The 20413-nt window shown below is 46.3% G+C and overlaps 1 protein-coding gene across 1 annotated transcript in view; it reads left to right on the top strand.

Moving 5' to 3' along the window:
• The window catches only part of ncam1b (neural cell adhesion molecule 1b), a 54673-nt gene that overhangs the window by 25811 nt on the left and 8449 nt on the right, over positions 1 to 20413 (top strand). Inside the window, exons 4-15 of the mRNA XM_076146115.1 lie at positions 1325 to 1468; positions 2916 to 3053; positions 3395 to 3512; positions 4091 to 4251; positions 6133 to 6275; positions 7511 to 7534; positions 12052 to 12081; positions 15980 to 16130; positions 16208 to 16395; positions 16736 to 16832; positions 17472 to 17642; positions 18089 to 18217. Of these exons, the coding sequence (XP_076002230.1) occupies positions 1325 to 1468; positions 2916 to 3053; positions 3395 to 3512; positions 4091 to 4251; positions 6133 to 6275; positions 7511 to 7534; positions 12052 to 12081; positions 15980 to 16130; positions 16208 to 16395; positions 16736 to 16832; positions 17472 to 17642; positions 18089 to 18217 (1494 nt within the window). The remainder of the gene's footprint in view (positions 1 to 1324; positions 1469 to 2915; positions 3054 to 3394; positions 3513 to 4090; positions 4252 to 6132; positions 6276 to 7510; positions 7535 to 12051; positions 12082 to 15979; positions 16131 to 16207; positions 16396 to 16735; positions 16833 to 17471; positions 17643 to 18088; positions 18218 to 20413) is intronic.

The raw sequence follows: 20413 nt of genomic DNA, 5'->3' as shown, positions 1-20413 counted from the left end.
ACCGTGTTTTATTGTCTGCCGAACAGCAGGGCATCATTCTTTCTCTTTTCAAGTGTGGATGGATTTTTTTTCATCAGTTCAATAAATGTTCGGAAGACCGTTACGGCTGGTTAATGATCCCGTCTGTTGTGCATTTCTCTCTGAGTAATGGATTTTTGTTTCCTATATTTTCCAGGCATCAGCAAATGTCCTATCAGAGACGAAATCATTTCATTTTCCAAACAGAACTTTCCTGTTATTCCGCCGCATGTTGTAGGCTATTACCAGAACCGCTCAACCATGGAGTGTGTATCAATATGAACGTGTTAAAATAAGGAGCAGACAATGTTACCTTTCCTCTTCCCGGCTAAACACGTCTTATTGTCACGCGTGCGCATTCAGAATACAGAGTGACGGTAAGCAGCAGCAGCAGAAGTACACAAAGTATAACTCACAGCGGCGTGAAGCTCTTAAGATGCTGGACGACAAATACAATTACGCATTAACGACACTCAGTGCTTCCCGAAATTTGGACAGCCTCTCCAGATCTCCCAACGTGCCAGAAACGAAGGAGGAGACTAGGTTCCTACTCATAAAACGGTAATGGGGCAGCACTCGCTCACACTGAAGGTGGACGAAAAAACATTAACTTTATAATCTTATAATATACAGTATATCCGCCAACTATAATAAGCTTCATAAAATTGAGTTCAGTGCTGTTTTATTGAATTGCAGTAGGAGGCGAGTGTTAAAAGGATTAGGCTGCGCAGGAGCGTTAAAGGAGGCTGCAATGGGCGTGACCAATATTCCAAGACAGAGCGTACGAAATGGAACTACATCTGGTCAAAGCGATTAGGGGTCTAGAGCGTTAGGCCGACTGTTCAGTTATTATGATTTTGTCTCGAAATTCAGATTTACCATCAGAGAATCTTGTGCATGTCACCCTCCATGTTCTTCAGTTATGCTGCATTTGTGTCAAAGTATGGTGTACAGCTACAATGCAAAAATGCTGTATTCACTATTTATAACCGTTTTATTACCGTGTAAGTACATTCTGAGCCTCCCTCACCTCAAGAGAATCCTATTTACAGTAGATTAATCCAAAGTAAGCACTACTATACTAAAGTCTGCTGCCTTTGGCTTCAAATAAGTGATGTGAAGATACTCCGTCTCTTTGATTTAGTGGTTTAAACCTTGCTGATCATAGCTTTTTATTTTAAAAACAAATATCTTCAGCTTAAGCCTCAATTGATAGCAGCAAGATATTGGTACCCAGCCGTCACACAGAGTGGAGAATAATAAGGAGGCAGGAGTGTGATCACTTGTTTTCCATGTTGTATTCCAGAGAGAATCACCTTCACCAACGCTCCCTCGCCCCAGGAGTTTAAGGAGGGAGACAACGCCAACATTGTGTGTGATGTCATCAGCTCGCCTATGCCCACCGTCCTCTGGAAGTACAAAGGAGCGAGAATACAGATGGATAAAGACGGTGAGGAGACGGCGCCGCAACCACACACACACAAACGCGCACGCACACACACTTCACCTGCTGTTACGGCAGACCTTGTTTTCTGTTTTCACTCAGATATTCTTAGCAATCCTTACTTTGCAACTTTGTTTTGCCTTTGAAAAATGTGAACTTAGGCAAGTAGGAGTAGTTTGAAATGGGGATTGTTGTTCAGTTGGTTTTGCTGTTTGGTTTTGTAGGATAATACACGTTCAAAAACTCTTCCCATATTGGAGAACCAAGGTTGCTTTTCATCTTAAAATAGACCCATCTCCTCCTCTGCTCTATTGCTACTCTCACAAGCGGAGAAATAAAGTGCGGCTTTGTGCCTCATATAGCTGCGACGTGATCAAGATGTAGCTGCGAGCGGTATCGTGTTTTGTATAGACAAACAGATTGGAGATAGAGGATACTGCAGATTACACCGGCGGAATCAAAGTCCATCGACAGTGGAACATTTTGGAAACGTCAGCAGTTTAATGTAACCGCGACGGATAGCTTTTGCACACATATCAATCTGACGGGGACACGCGTCGGATGGATACGTGATGCATTTACTGGCGTGAGGGCTTCACTATTCTACGCAGAGACTCCAGTCGTCTGCCTGTAATTTGAACCGACTGCAACAGAGAGGCCCTGCATCTGAAACGTTGTTATTTCGTGTTTGGATGCTCACTCCTGGATTCTTTGGAGTCCTTCCCCATTGCTTTCAAGTGAAACGTGAGCAGAGTTTTGGAATAGAAAAATACATTTGTAATCTTGAACTCACACACACACACACACACACACGGACACACACACACAGTGAGCAAATATCATAATGTGAAGGGGTTATGTTGCTGCTGCTCGCTGGAAAATAATAAGGCGCAGCACCGTGTGGGCTGCAGCCGTGTTTTGAATCACAACGTTATTAGATATTTTTTGATTTCATATTTCATCTGAAGCTCTGAGGTCTTGTGGGCTTTGGGGCATGTTTCCTTTTTTCCTGACGCGGGAGGATGTGGAGGGATGTCCACAGATATGAATTTGAAGAAGGTCAGGAACTCAGAGGTACTTTTCTCGACAAACTTGCTTTGATATTGGAAACATGTTGCAGCTTCGCTTTCCTCTGACAGCGACGGGGCGAAGCTAGGCTGACATTTCCTCTTCATTAACGTAACTCAATCACACACGCCCCCAAATCATTACAGTGATGAGATATTAGAGATGAAAACATTTAGCTGCTGATCATAATCTATGTATGGATGAAACCGCCCATCATAAATTCCGTCCACGTACACCAGGAATGATCCACACTCGGGCCTCAGCGTGTGTTCCTGTTCGTTCTTCATGTTTCCCATGACCTCATAGGTAGAAACAGTCTCTATGCTATGTTAACCTTTCCCAGCATTTAACACATCTGATCATTCATCCTCTGCTTCCTCTCCAGTCCGCTTCAAGGTACTGAGCAACAACCACCTTCAGATCCGAGGCATTAAGAAGACTGACGAGGGGCCGTACACCTGTGAGGGCCGCATCCTGGCCCGCGGCGAGATCAATTTCCAGGTCATAATGGTCGTCGTGAATGGTTAGCGGCTCTTTCTCCTGTCGTCTTTGTCTCGCCGGGCCCCATCTTGTGTGTGTGTGTGTGTGGCAGGTGTCCCACGACACTTAACTAAGCCGTGGATCCTTAGAGACCACCAGGCTCAGGCATCAGCGTGGAAACTGTTGCCCAGAGCAACCGCCGCGTATCAAAGACATTCTGTGCTAATGAAGTCTATTTCCTGCAACTTCTGAGCCTTGCAAATGAGCGATCCCAAAATAAGTGCTCTGGATTCATTGCCGTTTCTCTTGCGTGTCCTTTTCCATGCTGTCTGTCTGTCTGTCTGTCAATCTGTTCATCTCTGTCTCTCTCTCTCTCTTCCTCAGTGCTCCCGACCATCAGGGTCTTGCAGACGGAAGTGAACGCCACAGCAGACATCGGGCAGTCTGCCATTTTGACGTGCGCCGTGGACGGCTATCCTGAACCCTTGGTGACCTGGACGAGGTAAAACCAGCAACCTGAGGGAACAAAACGCTGTGAAACAATTTGCCGCGTCGTCGGTCAGACACGCACCTCCTCTTCTCTCAGCTCTTCTTTCGCTTCACGTCATTGTTTGCTTCCTCCGATAGCACGGAGCTCGTCCACCGTCCCTCCCTCAGACTGCAGGTTGAAGAGGGCGTAAAAGTCGTTCTGTTTGAAAAATACCTCGATTCATGAATCAAAAAGTTTCTGATTCCTCTACCAAACACACACACATGCGCACAATCACACACACGCGCTGACATGCTGATGTAAAGAGTTTGCTTCTATTCTTAGCTGATTTATTTTCTCCTGCCTGCTTATCTGCGTCTTTAGAATAACAAACGCTGACTGTGATCATAATAGAGCTGTGATGTGATGTGATGGCCTGCTGGTCCCTCCTCTCCCTCTGCTGCCCAGTACACGGCCAGGACCGGCTCCAGCCTCCCCGAGACCCCCCAATAGGAATGAGCCACTCCAGAACAGAACAGATCGATTGATATTGATTGACGGATCCTTAATGTTCTTGCCCCCGCTATTGTTTTTCTTCCCGTCCCCTGCAGGAGCGGCGAGGTCCTGGAGGCCGGAGAGAAGTACGGCTTTAACGAGGACGGCTCCGAAATGACAATAATGGACGTGACTAAGCTGGACGAGGGAGAGTACACCTGCATCGCCAAGAACAAGGCGGGGGAGAGCGCGCTGGAGCTCAGCCTGCGAGTCTTTGGTACGGGCCAACTTATTGGGTGCAAACAGAAACTGAGGTGACAATGAAAAATGATCTGGGGCGCGAGGGGAAGAAACGGTGCGGCTCTGTGTCTGCTCCCCCCCGAAGGATACAAGATGCAGGAGCGCGTTCTGTGTCTGCTTGGCTTAGGAATTCTTCACGTTACGGTGAAGTTTAAGGGTTTTTGAGAACAGGCCAATGTGGCGCAGAGTTTATTTTAGTCCGGTGTGTTGTTTGGCCTTCCCGTTCCAGCGGAAAGTGCCTCAGACCGCACTGGAACAGGATTTCACGGTGTCGGTTAATGTAAGCAGACCGTAAAGAGCAAAGTAATGTCACATCCAGGGAATTAAGTGATGCAGCTAATTCCGTAAAAAGCAACCCAAGTGGCCAGACGTCGTTTCTGTTTTTTACGGAGCTGAAAATGGATTTTTAAAAAGGCCGTAAAAAGTCTTTCTGACAGCTCGTCCGGCTCAGCGTTTTAACTCGCTCATCAATATTCACGTCGGTACAGTCGGTTGATTTTTACGCAGTCGCAAAGAGTGTGATCTTCATCTTGATTAGGTCTGGAAGTTTGCAAATAAACTGTATTACATGTTGAGATGCGGAATGACAAGGTTTCCAACCCGAGTGGTTAAATGCTACTTAACTACTACAAGACTTAATGAAGAAGAGAATATTCATTTGAGCTTCATAAATGATGTGCTTGTTAAACACTATTGGTGCGTGATGCCTTTAAGTGCCGGCAGCACCCGTGTTGCCAGACTTTTTTTGGCTGGCATGGAAACGGAGGCCCGTAGAGTGACAGTAGCGGGTCAGTTTAGTTTGGTCAAGCGTACGCGCATCATTCAAGGCTTGTGCTTGCTGAAACACCTCTGACAACATTTAAAAGGCAGCAACTTGGCGCAGCATTGAACTCCGTAAATACAAAGAGATAACAAGGTCGATACAGGACGGGTCGGCTCGCGCTGCGCTCGTTGGGCCGTCACGCCTCACCAGCTGCTTGGAATCACTTCAGGTCGGGGTTTTAAGGTCCCGCGCTTCCTCTTCTGTTGTTTTGGAGAAAGGAGCCGCCCAGGAGCCGTGCCAGGTTACTCTCCCTTTCTCTGCTGGCTGTTTGTTGACTGATGTAACCGGGGGAAGATAACAACAAAATTTACAAATCTGTGTCACTTATTTCATCACTTTTTCATTATACAAGTGCTTTTCTTTCCAAATGGGATGCTTGTGTTGTAACTAAAGGAAGACGTTTCATTGGTTAATCCCCCAAAGGTCAGAGAAATGAGTTCATACTATATATGGAAATGAGCTGTTTGGAATTCCAAGAGTGACTGAAAGTCCTAAGGCCAGTTACTTACAGTCCATGATACATAATGCATGGAACTGCATAAATGTAAAATGTGACATTACCGTCGTCTACAAATCATCTCCTTTGCTGATTGAATGATTGTCCGCATAAGAGGATTGAAGTATTTTCTATACTAGCCTCAGATTTAATCTATTCATCCTTGGCGGAGTAAAGTGCAGAAGAAGAAGCACAGTGTGTCCCTCGCCTAGTGTTTGAGGAGTTGCTCTTCATCACGCTCTGCTCTGCTCTGCTGCCATCACTCCGGCACCCTGCTGTGCTTTCAGGTTAGCTCAGAATGAAGACGGCGCTCCTTTGAGGCGGCCCAAATTGATTATGATAATGATTTCATGAGTTGTGTTATCATAATATCATAATGTCATAATGTCGCCTCTGTGACGTGGGACAGCTCCCCCCCCCCCCCTTCATCTGTCAAGCGAGCGCTCCTCATCCTCCCTTTGAACTCCGCAGGATGGCGATGCACCTGACTCTCCGTCGTGTCGGTGCAGCCTCAGTGACTCTGTGTCTGTGTTTTGCAGTCAAGCCGAAGATCACGTACCTGGTAAACCAGAGCGCCTCTGAAATGGAGGAGCAGGTAACTCTGACCTGCGAGGCGTCCGGAGATCCCACTCCCGTCATTAGCTGGAGCAGCGGCGAGCGCGTCTTCGCCGAAGGAGAGCAGGTAAACACGCAGAGCCACACCTGGCATCATGCATTAGCCGCGTCCCATTTTGCTTGAAATCCACTAATTACAGCTGTGATGTGACAAAGTGTTACACAACGATGACAACACCCACATTAAAATGGCTCGATTATGTTTCTTTATATGTTGACACCGCGGTCCCACATCGGTGAACATGAATAGTTTAATCATGAGAGGAAAAATAAAAACATTAATCTGTGATTATTCGTGACACTTTAGATTAGAGTAAATGCATGAAGTTGCAGCAGCTCGGCAGATTGACGTCGTCTCTGCTCTGTGACAGCTTTGTGAGCAGAAAATAAGAAAATAAAGAGTACACACACACACACACACACACACATTCCCCCCCAAATACTGCAGTATCTGTCATTGTACTTTATGGTATTGGTATTAAGCAGGGAATTGGGACATACATTACCCAGCAGGGAGGAACAAACACCTGCAGGACCCTGGCGTCCCTCAGGGAGGAGAGAGAAGTACCATTAACATAAAACGCAAATGGACTCAGACAGATGTATTGATCACAAGCAGGTGGAAAGAGTTCGGCGGGTTTCACTGCAAACCGCCGCCATCTCGTTTTATTTATCGCTGATTATGTCTCTGAAATTAGCGGCTCCCTCGGCGAATCTCATATAATTAGCTGAGTGACTCTCAGGCTGCACGGTGAAGTGTGCTCAGATTTGGATTAAGCATTTTCCCAAACGGTAAGAAGCTTGAAAAACCCAATTACACACAAAACAAGTCTGCAGTTGGAGGAGTTTGTTAAGCGGGTGACTAATATTATCTTCCAGGGGCCGCCATCTTGTTGTGCTCACTGCAGCTCCAGAGCGATCTAGAGACTGAGTGACATTTTCAATCACATGATGTCGGATCATGTTAGTGATTGAAAATGGAACAATATTCTGCCTGTATTGGTTGCCATCTTTTTTTTTTTGATTTGGTTTGCTCTCACCCTTGGGTAAGAGCTAGTGGGCTAGCTCTCTACCCGCCATTACATTCTGAACAGTAGGTTCCCTCTGCTGTGTTATACGTCCAAACCATCAAATACACGGAACCCGCTGTTTACCTGTTTGTCCCACATCTGTTTCCCATTTGGCCCCAGTTGTCCAAGGCACAGCTCAGAGGTCAAGAGGTGAAACGCTGCCAGACACTGTAGTTACTGGTGACGTTGCAGAATCAGCCCATTACATGCAGTACATTTGTTTTCCTTACAGGCACATCTAAACAGGATCTATCAGGTATGAAATCCGCATGGCACAGAAATGTAGTAGAGTAGCACCCAGATTTGACAAAAGCCCAGATGAAATCAAATAATCCCTTTCATTGAAACTTCCCGGGTGTCCCTCAATCAGTGTTTGCTCGCAAAAAAACCTCAAGGAATGATTTTTATCAGAGCCGGTGTAATTGATTTGACTGTTGCATGCTTTCAAATCTAAATCCTGCAAATTTCCCTACCGATAGAGAATGAGGTGGTGGTAGAAGCGTTTCATCTGGCTTTTTCATGAGATCAGATGGAAATTTGGTCAATAGCTTAATAATCGGAGAAAACAATGCCATTTCTGTGTCGCCATTGCCTGATCATTCCAACCTTTCCATGAAGGCATGAGGTTGTTTGGATCTGAGCCCGGCTCAGTCTGTCTGTCAACTCCATGGTGGATTTTCTAACATATCTTTCATTATCACTTGGTGAAGATTGAAGCTTAAATCAAAAAGCCTTAAGTGCAAAACACACATTGTTCATGTGACACACAAACGTGCACACTGCTGGCACCGAGGCAGATTCCAGGCACCGCCACACGCAGTTCATGCTGCTGTCCTATTTTCCACTGCCGATGCCCCTGAAAAGCTAATTCATTCGATGCAGCTTGCATCCCAGCTGCCGTACTTTGTTCTCCTCTCACAGGTTTCCTGCTTTCGCTGCTTTCATAACAAAAGGACAGGGTCATCATACAGCCCACAGTCTCATCTCTATTACTCCATAAAAGGCATCAGTCTATAAGCCATAATTGTGTACACTGAGCGTTTAGTGGAGTGGGAAGAATCGCTCCATGTAGGCTGATTGTTATGAACGTACGAGCGGGCGACTGCAGTGTAAAATGCTCTGCTCCACATCGACTCGTGGACGTGCAGCATCATGGCTGCTCAGGGAGTCACATGACACGTCCGATATGATGAGCAGCTGTGCACCAGCAGCAGTGTGTTTTGCACTTAAGTCAGCAGTATTCTCAGTGTTCTGTGGCCATCTCTTCATAGATGTATTCAAAGAAACGATTAGCAGCCTTGCTGACACTCTGGGACAGAATCCTGCATTTAAAGAACGATCAAAGGACTTTGATTGGGTACATTTTGTCTTTTAATTCTGCTTGTCAGACAAATGTCCTTACAGTGGGACAGTATAGAATGAACACACACAACGGCTGCTAATCGTTTAGTTGCTCTGACATCTGAACCTTTGTCTTTCTTTCTTGCTTTCTGTAATCATCATAACAACAGTTTCTTTTGGGATGAGCATGATCAATGTCAAACAACAAATACAGCAGTTTATTTAGGATTTTCCAATATTCAAAATTCTTTTAAATTGAAATTGTATTTATTTTCATATTGATCACCAAACCAGTGCAGGTGTCCCACATTAGACGTGATGAGAACAGAGGTGCCTGCACAGTACATAAACACCCTACACACTGTATATACACACATACAGTACATCCTGTTTATACACACTGGAATCCCTGCTTTAGTCTTATTTGCATACATGATTGTATCACATACTGAAGATGATATTATTAAGCATCATTGTTCCGTGGCAAACAGAAAGAGAGTTATGAAAAAAAGTCATAATTCCTGACTTTGATGTTTTTGGACGCAGTGATTTTCTGTTTACCTCTTTGAAGTTTAAACACTCACGATTATTATGTTTCTGCCCTGATTGCTTTGGAAACTGTGGACGATTGAATGAACACATTGGCATTTAGATAAATAAGCTGTTTGACCATCTGAGCTCTACAGTTTCTCTGCCACGGCTCTATTAAGCGTTGTTAACCACCGCAATGTTTACTTATGGACTGTAGAAAAGGTCAAATATTGTGTAAATATTAGTGTAAATATTTGAGGCGTTGTAATTTTCTATGGGTTATATGTCCGTTACAGTGACATCATTGACTGTGAGGCATTAGGAATAACTCCTGACATTAATATGATACAGTATACTGATGAATAAGTGATGCATGGCTCTTATTTAATCTGAGGATATTTGATTTGACCAGGAATAGAGATCTTGAAAGGTTGAAATAATGAAATCTGAGAAGGGAGGAAATGTTGATCCTCATGTGGGCTCATATTTATGATGCAGCAGATGGGGAAGACAATCCTGATTAATCGCTGAAAGTATTCAGCCATATTGGTGAGGGAAGTGCACATTGTGGAGTGTTGAGTATTGGGCTAGAGGGAGATTTGATGCAGGCAGCAGATGTGCAGAAAATAAAATCTTCAGGAGAAACGTTAGGCACCGTGTGTGTGTGTGGTCCCGTTTAGATTTGTGTTTCAAACTGCTAACGTTTAATTTATATGGATATAAAAGTGTGTTTTCTGAGTGCTGTTTGCTAGGTTGAGGTCTTCTTTGAAGGCGTTCACCGCGAGTGTCTCAGCTCAATAACTGAAAATGCAAATGAAGTGTTTATTCATGCTTTGTACATCATCTACATAATGAATGTTTTTGCTTATTTGCAAAGATATTAAACATTCCGCTTGCACAAAGTTTTCCAGCCGTAATTGCCTGAGGGGGGCGGGAGCAGAATAAGAGTAATTATGAAACATAAAAGCCAATTAAAGCTTTGGAGTTGATTGTGTGGTGTGGCACGGTGTTGTGTATTTCTGTAACAAAGTCTTGCTCCAGAATACAAACCTGTGCTTAATGTCCAGACCACCACTTGGAAAGACGTCCCCTGCCCTGTTTTTACAGTTAATGGGATGCTTAGGGAAACATCACACTTAATGCGGCTAATGTCCAAGCAGCCTTAGGCGCCGGCGGTGCGCTAATGTGTCCAAACAGCTGCCGGATCAGCCCCCTCACGCCGGGGCCAGAGAGGGGAGACTATCCTCGGCGGATGGGGAACAACAACGGCTCTGGGAAGAGTGATGAGTCCCGAGGGAAACATCACGCCGCCGCTTTGTCTCTACGCTCCGTCTGCATTTGCTTCGGTTGTGCTTTTCTCTGTCTGAACACCTGCCATAGGCGCTGACAGTGACGCGTGGCAGCTCGGACAGCGGTGTCCCCGGTGCTGTTAGGCGGCCCGGGGCGCTTGAATTGGGCTGCGGCCCGGGCACGTTGGGAGCGAGAGAGCGATTTGTTCCCTCTTCATCCTGTAACCCTCCTCTTCCTCTCAGCCCACTTCATTTTCATGATAATAGATTATTAATGCAGTTGTGGTATTTGATGCTTAAGCACTGTAGACTTCACACATAGCCTGCTTTCATTAAGAGGATAATATAGGCTGAGACTCTGAATGAACTAATGGTTTGACTATTTTGACTTTTGTTGTTTTTCTGATATGATGTGTTGTTTTGTTTTTCTTGCTGTTGCATCTGACGTCATTCGTTTGCTTGTTAAATGCTTAACCATCATTTCCGTCTGTTGCGTCTCGATTTTTAGTTTTTTTTTTTTCTGTCATGATTCCCAGTTTCCCCTCGCCGTCATGTTATCCATACAGCATGCTCTCCATCAAGGCTTTGAGTCTGTATGGCTTCTCAGTGTCATTATGCTCTAACCGAATATTCAATGTTCAAAGCATTTGGTTTGATGTGATGCGTGATCCGTGACAGTATTGTGTTATCAGCTGTGATCGACAGTTGTGGACAAAATGATCGACATATGACAATGTTACCTCAAGTATTCTTAGATATACAGTATGTTCTTATGTGCAGATTATGGTCAAATTTTACTATGAGAATAATATGAGAATGTTAACATTGAATGATAATGAAGTCATCATATTAAATATTCACCCTATCACAACTGTAGATGTACAATATTTTTGAGTTAAGTTGCGTTTATGAATCTCCGTGGCGACCACACCAATAATGCGAAACTTAATGTAAATACAACTAAGAAGCATCAACATTTTAGTGTAATTCAGCCTTCAAACCCCATCAGTTCATTAAAATCCTCATTTGTCACTTTACATATTCAGACCCGCCTCCCACCAATGTGTAGCCGCGTGTTCATTTCATGTTTAAAAAAAACTGCAACAAAATCGTTTCTTTGAAAGCCCCGATCTGGACTACAGCTTCTGGATTGTCTCAACTTGCACGATCAACAGCCTTTATTTATCCTGTTTTTTTTATTTTTTTGTTGCTTTTAAGCTACAGGCTGCAGCTTGATCATTTTATTACATTTACCAAAGAATCTGACGTTTCTGTCGTCTTCCCGATAAACTCGTTGCCATGTTATCTCCAATCGCTGCTGTCATCAGGACGGCCCCATAGGCTCACATCTCAGTGTTAGAGGCAGTGTTACAATGTGAAACATTACATAATAATAATATCCCCAAATTCTGCCTTTTAAAACTGTTTGTCACGCCATAAGCTCCTCCAGCAGAGCCACACCTGGCGCCTAAGTAGATGAAAGCAAATGATCACCTGCTTATACTTGCATGCATTTTGCAGAATCCCAGCTTTGCCAGGATGAGGATTGTTTTCTAAAGATTTGCCCTTTTTTTGCCTTTTTGTTTGTTTGTTCTGTCTCTGTCCTCTGCAGGCATCATGGACTCGGCCTGAGCAGCACAAGGTATTCTAAATGCACGACCTGTTTCCCACACTCATCCATCTTTGTGTCGGGGGGAGGGGAGTCCAATTCGGTTTCGGATGGACTCCTATCACTAAACTAGCTATTGAATATAACAAGTGTAGCCTCTGAGAAGTAGCGGTAGAACGATCTGCACACGTCTGTTTCTCTTTTCTTTTCAGCATAAACTTGCCATGTGACAGCATGATAAGTTTGTTGTTTCAGTCTGTGCCTACGACACAGTTTCAACTCTGCAGATCTGAGCCTGATCAGATCCTGGGTCACGTTTTTTCTCATCCTACTTTCACAGACGTGGTACACGATTTCTCTCTCTCTCCACATCGCTTCTCTCTCTCTCTCTCTTTCTCTCCTAGAAGCCTATTCTGTTTGCGAGAGGTATCATCTCACACTTCTCTTCCTCATAATCTCTCCGTCCTACCCACCCACATCTCCTAGATCCCACATTTCACCCAGTCCACAGCCAAATCGTGATTTTGACTTTGGCATGCGTGTCTGTGTGTGTGTGTGTGTGTGTGTGTGTGTGTGTGTGTGTGTGTGTGTGTGTGTGTGTGTGTGTGTGTGTGTGTGTGTGTGTGTGTGTGTGTGTGTGTGTGTGTGTGTGTGTGTGTGTGTGTGTGTGTGTGTGTGTGTGTGTGTGTGTGTGCCGCTACAAAACGGTGTTAATTCGCTGGACCAAAGACGGGTGAATATCTATGTTAAATATAAGTAACAACGAATGCACGATGTCGATTTGTGCAGCAGCCTGGAGCGCTCGAGCCTGTGTGAGAGGAAAAGTTGGCAGGCGAGCGTTGGCCACATGGGCGCCTCTCCAGCTTTCCTCGCTGCTTAATATGTGTTTTGCATATGTGATAAAAAAACTGGCGAGAGATACCACTGTGTTGTTTCCAGAACTCAGCCAGAGTGCTAGAGCTCACACAGACGGGCTCACTCTCCGGGCTTCAATATGCATTTAAAACTTATAGGAATGTATGGATCAGTCAGCCAACAATGTATTACTACCTTAAATATGTCTTCAAGAAGTGCGAGATCCGGTGATGTGGTTCCTGTTCTCTTGATTCATGCTTTTGCGGGATTTTGGACCGTCTGTTCTTCAAACCGCCGTGCTGTGTTTGTTTGCCGAATTACAGGAAGTGAAACGCCATGTTTTCAGTAGTAAAGCGATTTTTTTTGGCGCTGTGGTTTGTCGCTTGCAGAGGCGACGAAGCGCCGCTGTTACCAAGCAGCGGCTCCTCAGATGTAAATGCGATACTTGCCTGAAACTGGGACGCACACGGTTTTAGATCAGCATCATTCCAACCAAAGTGTTTAGACTAAACTGTGCGAGCGGTTGACTTAGGCGTGCTGTAGGTTTTGACACGGAACCTTTGGGCAAAGTGCATATTTTCCTTTCAGCAACCACTTCTACTGTTGCACAATAATTAATCACCACGCAAAACCTCTGCCCACACCTCCTCCTCCTCCTCCAGCCACAAAGCCTCCTCAAGTTACACTTTGTTAAAAGGACAAAAAAAGAGATCCCAAGCAAAGGTGCCTGCTACTTCCATCCCCGCCCTGAATGAAGCAACAGATTCTTCACAAATGACATTTCAGCAGCGTCTCTGGGAGTCTCGGGAGGCAGTAGTCGAGTGGGTAGAGCTTCCGCTTGGGAACCGGAGGGTTGCCGGTGCGAGTCCCTGCCGAGGTGCCCCTGAGCAAGGCACCGAACCCTCAATTGCTCCCCCCTCTGCGAAGGGTGGTAATGTAATGTAAGTCGCTTTGGATAAAAGCGTCTGCCAAATGATTGTAATGTAATGTAATGTCTCTGATATGTGGATCTGTTGTTCCAGGTTGTGTCGGCTCAGATGAGATCGTGCTCACTTTGCCACGCACATAACGGGGTTAAACTGCACCGAGCCGATCAGTTTATCTCTGCAAGACGTCCTTACTGCAGAGCACCGAGGGGTACAAACATGCTGAGCTTGTTTGTTGCAAATGTGCACCGGCATTTTTTGGCTGTTACTTGACAGTGAAGGCACGTTCAGGGGGGGGGGGGGGCACATTTGTAGGCGAGGAGGACAGGAAAGGGTTTGATGATACAGGAGTGTAACGTGTATTCTCTGCATTAGGCCCCTTTGCTATTGGCGAAGAACACATCAAGGAGCGTGGCCTGCTGTTTGGGTTTTGATTTATTAGAGCAGCTTCCCTTCCCTTCACTGCACCATCGCCCCTCTGTCTCTAAACACAAACCGACGCTCCCTCTCTTTTTAAAAGTCCACAAATAATGATCTCCACCGCTGCCCTGTTGCATTACACATCCACTCTCCTTCTTCAAAATCACTGTCATGCAACATTAATGAATCGCCAATATTACATTTCAGCCAAAGCGTGGTTTTTATCTCCGGTAAATAATATTAGCATGTGGCTGTTGCTCTCTGAGATAAGTGTCTGCGTGTTATCAGGCTGCATCGACTGCAGTGACCCAGAAAAAGTAGAAGCAACAATGTGCTTCCATTAACTATAAATCCATATCCAAGCTTTAATGTCCACGTGTGTGTGTGTGTGTGTGTGGCACAGCGTGGCGTGTTGCACAGGGGTGGAGTCCGAGCGCCGCGTGCACACGGGGTCAGAATGAAAGGCTACTGTGTTATGTAAGTGTCTCTGCGGCCCCCGCTACCCGTCATGCATAATGAATGCCCCAGACATTGCTTTTGTCCGTTGAATTTGAATACAAACTAACGAGGGTTTTCTCTTACATGCGCCCGTTCAGGCTCCGGGCATCTAATTCAATATGTGTAAAAGCATCCGCGGCTTGGATCAAAGCCACTCAGGCCTCAAAAAGAGGCGCTCGGAGATTCAATTCAGCTGTGAAAGGAGAAGACACCCAAGCTTATAAAAGTCCAAAATGTATAAATTATAGTTCGTGTTGAAATTGGTTTGAGGCTTAACCGTGTGCAGAGTTCCGTCGTTAAACTTCATAAACATTAACCTTTGCTGCGTCATTGGCCGCTTAATTATTCCGTCGAGTTCAGGTTGATCCAAATATGCAGTGTGGAGAAATCGAGGCTCTTCCAATCGGCGCCGGTTGTAAATTCCACTCACAGGGTTCACAGGGATGCAAGCGGAAAGGTCAAAAGGTCAACGTGACCACAGAGTTGATGAGAGAGAGGGAAAGTCTTCTAAAAGGAGCGGCTCTGTCTGCGGCCAGCTGCACCTCCAGACAGTTCGGTGTCACGTGACAACAACAACCACAACATCCAGGAGTTGTTGACCTCAGGCGCCGAAGGTTAAGGAAGCCACTTATGGCGGCTGGTTGTAACCCTGCGCATCAAGTTAATGCATCCGGTGTCGCTGGAGTAACAAGGTCATTTACTCATCTCATTAGCCAGCTGTCTGTCTGCAGTGTTTCCTGTTTTTTTGGGATGCTGGAGCTCGTTCTCCTGATGACGCAACGCCTTAAATCACAGATATGAATCATTTATGTGCAGTGTTATTGTACCATGAAATATGAATGTGCGTAATAATAAGGCCTAACTGAAACCTCCCCTCCCCCACGCAGTCGTTAATGAAAGTACAAGTGCGTCGTGCGTCAGAGGATTTCACGAGTTGGGAGCGTCCCTCCGTGTGAAACGCTCCACGCACTTTCCTTCCTTCTATCATCTTTTATTGACTAAACCTGTGAATGCCGCGGTGCGTTCAAGTCTCTTCACACAGGAGAAAGTTTCGCATTTATCTCATCTCTCTCTGCTGTAATCTAAAGATCTTTGTTTCAGGTGTTGTGATTTGACTTGTGAAGGATTTGGACACAGAAACAAACACTCCTAGTTCCCTATCTGCACAATGTTCCGTATGGACTTAATGTTGTTCTGAATCGTTCCGGCTTTTTCTCTGCTCCCATTTCTAGAGTCTGGACGGAAACGTGCTGGTGAGGAGCGACGCCCGCCTGTCCTCCCTCACGCTAAAGTATGTGAAGTACACGGACGCGGGCCAGTACCTCTGCACGGCACGCAGCGCCATCGGGGAGGACTCTCAGGCCGCGTACCTGGAAGTCCGCTGTAAGTGATTCCCTCTGCCGTCGTGAGCAGGTTTAGTATTTGAATCGGCAGGCGACTGATAAATTCCTTTACCTCAGACGCCCCTAAGATCCAAGGTGCGGTGGCGGTGTACACGTGGGAGGGCAACGCCGCCAACATCACCTGCGAGGTCCAGGCTCATCCCAGCGACGTGTCGGTGGTTTGGCTGAGAGACGGACTGCAGCTGCCCAACCCCAACACCACCAACATCAGGATCTTCACCACGCCATTGGCCAGCTATCTGCAGGTACACACACTTATTTCAAGACGTTACTCATGCATATGTTCACGTATAGACACACACACACGCTTCACGCTATAGAGAGATCTCACACGCACACAGTTGTATCATCAAGATTTCATGAATCGAGTTGAAGCGAAGGGTTTTTCTTTCAACGCCATTGTGTGAGGGGAGAAACGTGATGAATAATTCATACGGCTCACAGCAACACATAAAAATAGGCGACGCTAATGGACAAACAAAAAGGTCACCTTCCGAGTGTTCGACATGCCGGTCTGTTCATCTGTTTTGCTGCGCTGCCCCCTTTCTGCTCCTTCATCCCTCCCTCCTCCTCCTCTTCCTCCAGGTGACCCCGGAGTCCGAGAATGACTTCGGCAGCTACAACTGCTCGGCCTCCAACGAAATGGGCACCGAGGCCAAGGAGTTCCTCCTCATCCAGGCCGGTCAGTCTACCACTCATGCTATAGCTTCACGTTTCTGTTTGTATACTACAACAAACAAAGGAATAATTAACCCCGTGGAGGTCAGTTTGATTATAGCACAAGAGATAAACGACAAGAACCACAAAGAACCCGGGAGACACTTTTCCTTTTTCCTCACTCCGGCCTTCAAGAAGGTTCCTAAGTCCTATTAAAAATGCATTAGACCCAAAGAATTCGCCGCAGTGTGTATTTAATGGAGGTTACACTTAGAGGGAAAGCATCCACACAGCTCAGATTATGTAACGTCGCTCGCTTCCAGTCCACCAGATGTTACTGAGATAACGTACGCAGAGAGCGATATGGCAATCAAGCCGGTGCAGAGAAATGCCGGTTTAAGGCAACAATCGAAGCACAATCCTCCTTTTGGCCTCAATTGTGTGTGGAATTACAGCCCACTAGCTCCATTTACAAGATTGAAACGATTGAAGCACCTGTCTCTGCCTGTCATCAATTGTTTTCAAACGCAAATCAAACAAAGGAAGATAAATACCGCTTGTGAAACGTCTTTCGTCTCGCGCTGAGTGCTGCGAGGTCACTCTGACTCATTCTGCCTCGTTTAGTCATCGTGGCGTTTAATTGTTACTTTCCCCCCTGAAACAGAGGTGCCGTCGGTTCCGTCCATCGGCGAGGTGAAGCCCTTCTCCACCACGGCGCAGATCCAGTTTGACGAGCCCGAGTCCAACGGCGGCGTGCCCGTCCTGAAATACAGAGCTCAGTGGAGGCCGCAGGACCGGGGAAGCTGGGTGCAGCGGATCTACGAGCTCCCACCAGGTACCGGAACAGACCGCAATAATCACTTTACCTTCATTTATCGACCTCTTGTCTGTATCGATCGTGGAATTACTTGGTTATTCAGTCCATTTCTGTAGTTTTCATGGCTACAGTACAAAGACCAGCCAAGAAAAGACTTTCAAAGCCGTCTGCGGCCCTGAATTTCCCTTAAATCTGTCTTGGCGACACTTTTGAGAAACGCCAATTTCAGCACGTCTTACTGTTGGATGCAGTCTCATAATCGGCTCCGTCTCCGTCTAATCTGGAAGCCTCCTCGCCGTGTTTGGCACAGACGGAAAACATCTGCCTGTTAATTATATTTTGGGCTTCTTGTCTTGCTTTCAATCTCAGTCTATTTAAACAGATGTCAGTTTGCTTCAATGTGGCGAAATGGACAATGGAAAGTATTAAACTGGGATCTGTCCGGCGTCCGATCGTCCCCACAGGCTCCGTCGGCGAGGTGACCATCACGGGCCTGAAGCCGGAGACCAACTACGAGGTGAAGATTTCGGCCATCAACGGCAAGGGCGAGGGCGACGGCAGCCCGGCCGAGGCGTTCAAGACGGAGCCCGTCCGTAAGTCCCACATGCACGCAACACGCTCTCCGCCCACGGCGCCTCTGTCAGACTGTCTGTACCGCTCTGCGTAGCTCTGTCCACCCGAACCCCTCTCCGCTCTATGCCCCTCCTGCTCGTCCACTCTCCCATCGCTCATTCATCATGTGCACAAGTGCTTTATGAAAATGTTTCTTCAGCTGCCGGATGAGCTAAGCAGGAGTCGGGATCAAACCGGCTCGGTCTACGCGCTGGAAGGGATCCGTCTTTAATCTGTGTGTGTGTGTGTGTGTGTGTGTGTGTGTGTGTGTGTGTGTGTGTGTGTGTGTGTGTGTGTGTGTGTGTGTGTGTGTGTGTGTGTGTGTGTGTGTGTGTGTGTGTGTGTGTGTGTGTGTGTGTGTGTGTGTGTGTGTGTGTGTGTGTCGCGTCGCAGTAGAGCTCAACTTGACCCTCTGTCTCGCTGCGTCGTGTGTGAGGCGCATGATGTCGCCGGGCGTGCTTGCAATTTGCAAAATGGAGAATGAAGCTGAGTGACTGGTTTGTGTGTGTGTGTGTGTGTGTGTGTCCCACCTTTCCTTTCATGAAAGCCAGTCCTGTGGTGAACGTCTGTCCTTATTACTGAGCTTGTACCGCCCTCTGGTGGCGGTGGCGCATGGCTCTCCACAGGTCACTGCAGAAAGCGCTGCCCCCTGTTGGCAAAGCATGGAAATTGCCTGGAAATGAATTCCTCCTCTCTTCCCTCCTACTTCCTGTCAGAGCTGCCTGCATGTTGAACTTTATCACATTTTCATTTTTTGGTTTTAACCGCCCATTTGTTTTTCACCCATATGCTCATCTATCTGTTGTATCCATCAGGCTATTCTCACACAAGTAAGTGCTTCATCTCTCTTTGTCTCTGCCTTTATCTCACATTATGTCTTTACATTTCCCTCTGATCTGCTGATTTGGCATTAAGTTTATTATTGACACACAAACAACTTTATGCAGCTACGCCTCCGAAAGTGAACATCTAAACCAGGTCGCCCCTCTCCGCCGTCGCAGCTCAGCGTTTTCCACGAGCGCCTCCTGCATTATAGACGCTCCCTTTCTCCTTGGGATTGGTTGAGCTCTAAAAGGTTTGCAGCAAAGGGAGATAAAAGTTATACAGTTATAAATAATTTGAAGTTTTGGTGCAGCACAAAGTGTAAAACTCTCTAGGCATCACCGCAGCTGTAGCTGAGCAGCATCATCATCATCATCGTCGTCGCCTGGCTCTCTAAGAAATCCATGGCTCAGTCTGTGTAAAGCCTAAAGTTGACGCTTTGAGAGCTTCTGCTTTGATACACATCATATAAAAGCTGATCATATAAAGACTGAAGCAGCAGGCAAAGGCCGATATCAGAAACATTTTGCCTCTTTTATGCAAAAAATCCTTCAAACATTGAACAAATTGCTGCTGTTTGAGTTCAGACTCTGAGGCACGGCGGCGTCTCAGCTTCCTGATTAGCCGCAGTAACGCCGCAGTACGTCGAGACGCGTTGAAACATGAATGAGCTTCACCCGGTGCCACTGCCGAAGCGACGGCCGGGGCGCAGCCACCTCCGCCGCAACCTCAGCCCCGGATCAAACGTGCCACTCACGAAGTGATGTCACTTATTCTCGCTTTGTCTCGCCAGAAATAGAGCTGGCGGTGAGCTCGCCGCGCTGAAGTGACACTTCAGAGCCACGAGCAGTCACTTGCTGAGGAGAATCATTCTGATTGCCTTTTTTTTCCCTCCTCCTCCTCCTTCTTCTTCTTCTTCTTCTTCTTCTTCTTCTTTCATGTTCCTAGATGGCATGTTTCATTTTTTCCCTGAAGACACAGGTTTGTTGTGTAGTGGAGGATGATTGTAGCTGGTAGTGAGTTATTGCTGCTGTAGCTCTCTGAGTGCCGCCCCTCCCCCCTGTAGGATAACCCCCCCCTCACCCCTGCTGATTAGATGAATCGACTTTAATAGAATGTACATTTACTCCCAAGTCAGTCTGACCTTGTGCCTCGGCCTAATCAATCCATACATTCATGTGAACTGGCTGCATGTTTGCTTTCACGTCCGCAGCGTCATTATCTCAACCTGAAGCCTCTTATTATTATCAGTAGTAGTGTTGTGAGTGTAAGTTGCAGCTTTGCAGTGTCTCCGCTCTTCATCTCCCTCTAAAACCCTTTTCACACTTATGAAGCGCTTTTGTGTGACATCATAA

The sequence above is a fragment of the Genypterus blacodes genome, unplaced genomic scaffold, assembly GCF_046128005.1.
Source record: "Genypterus blacodes isolate CSIRO-AG114 ecotype Tasmania unplaced genomic scaffold, CSIRO-AGI_Gbla_v1 ptg000032l_1, whole genome shotgun sequence".
NCBI lineage: Eukaryota > Metazoa > Chordata > Actinopteri > Ophidiiformes > Ophidiidae > Genypterus > Genypterus blacodes.
The sequence above is the reverse complement of the archived record's forward strand: the minus strand, read 5'-3'. Positions and strand labels throughout refer to the sequence as shown.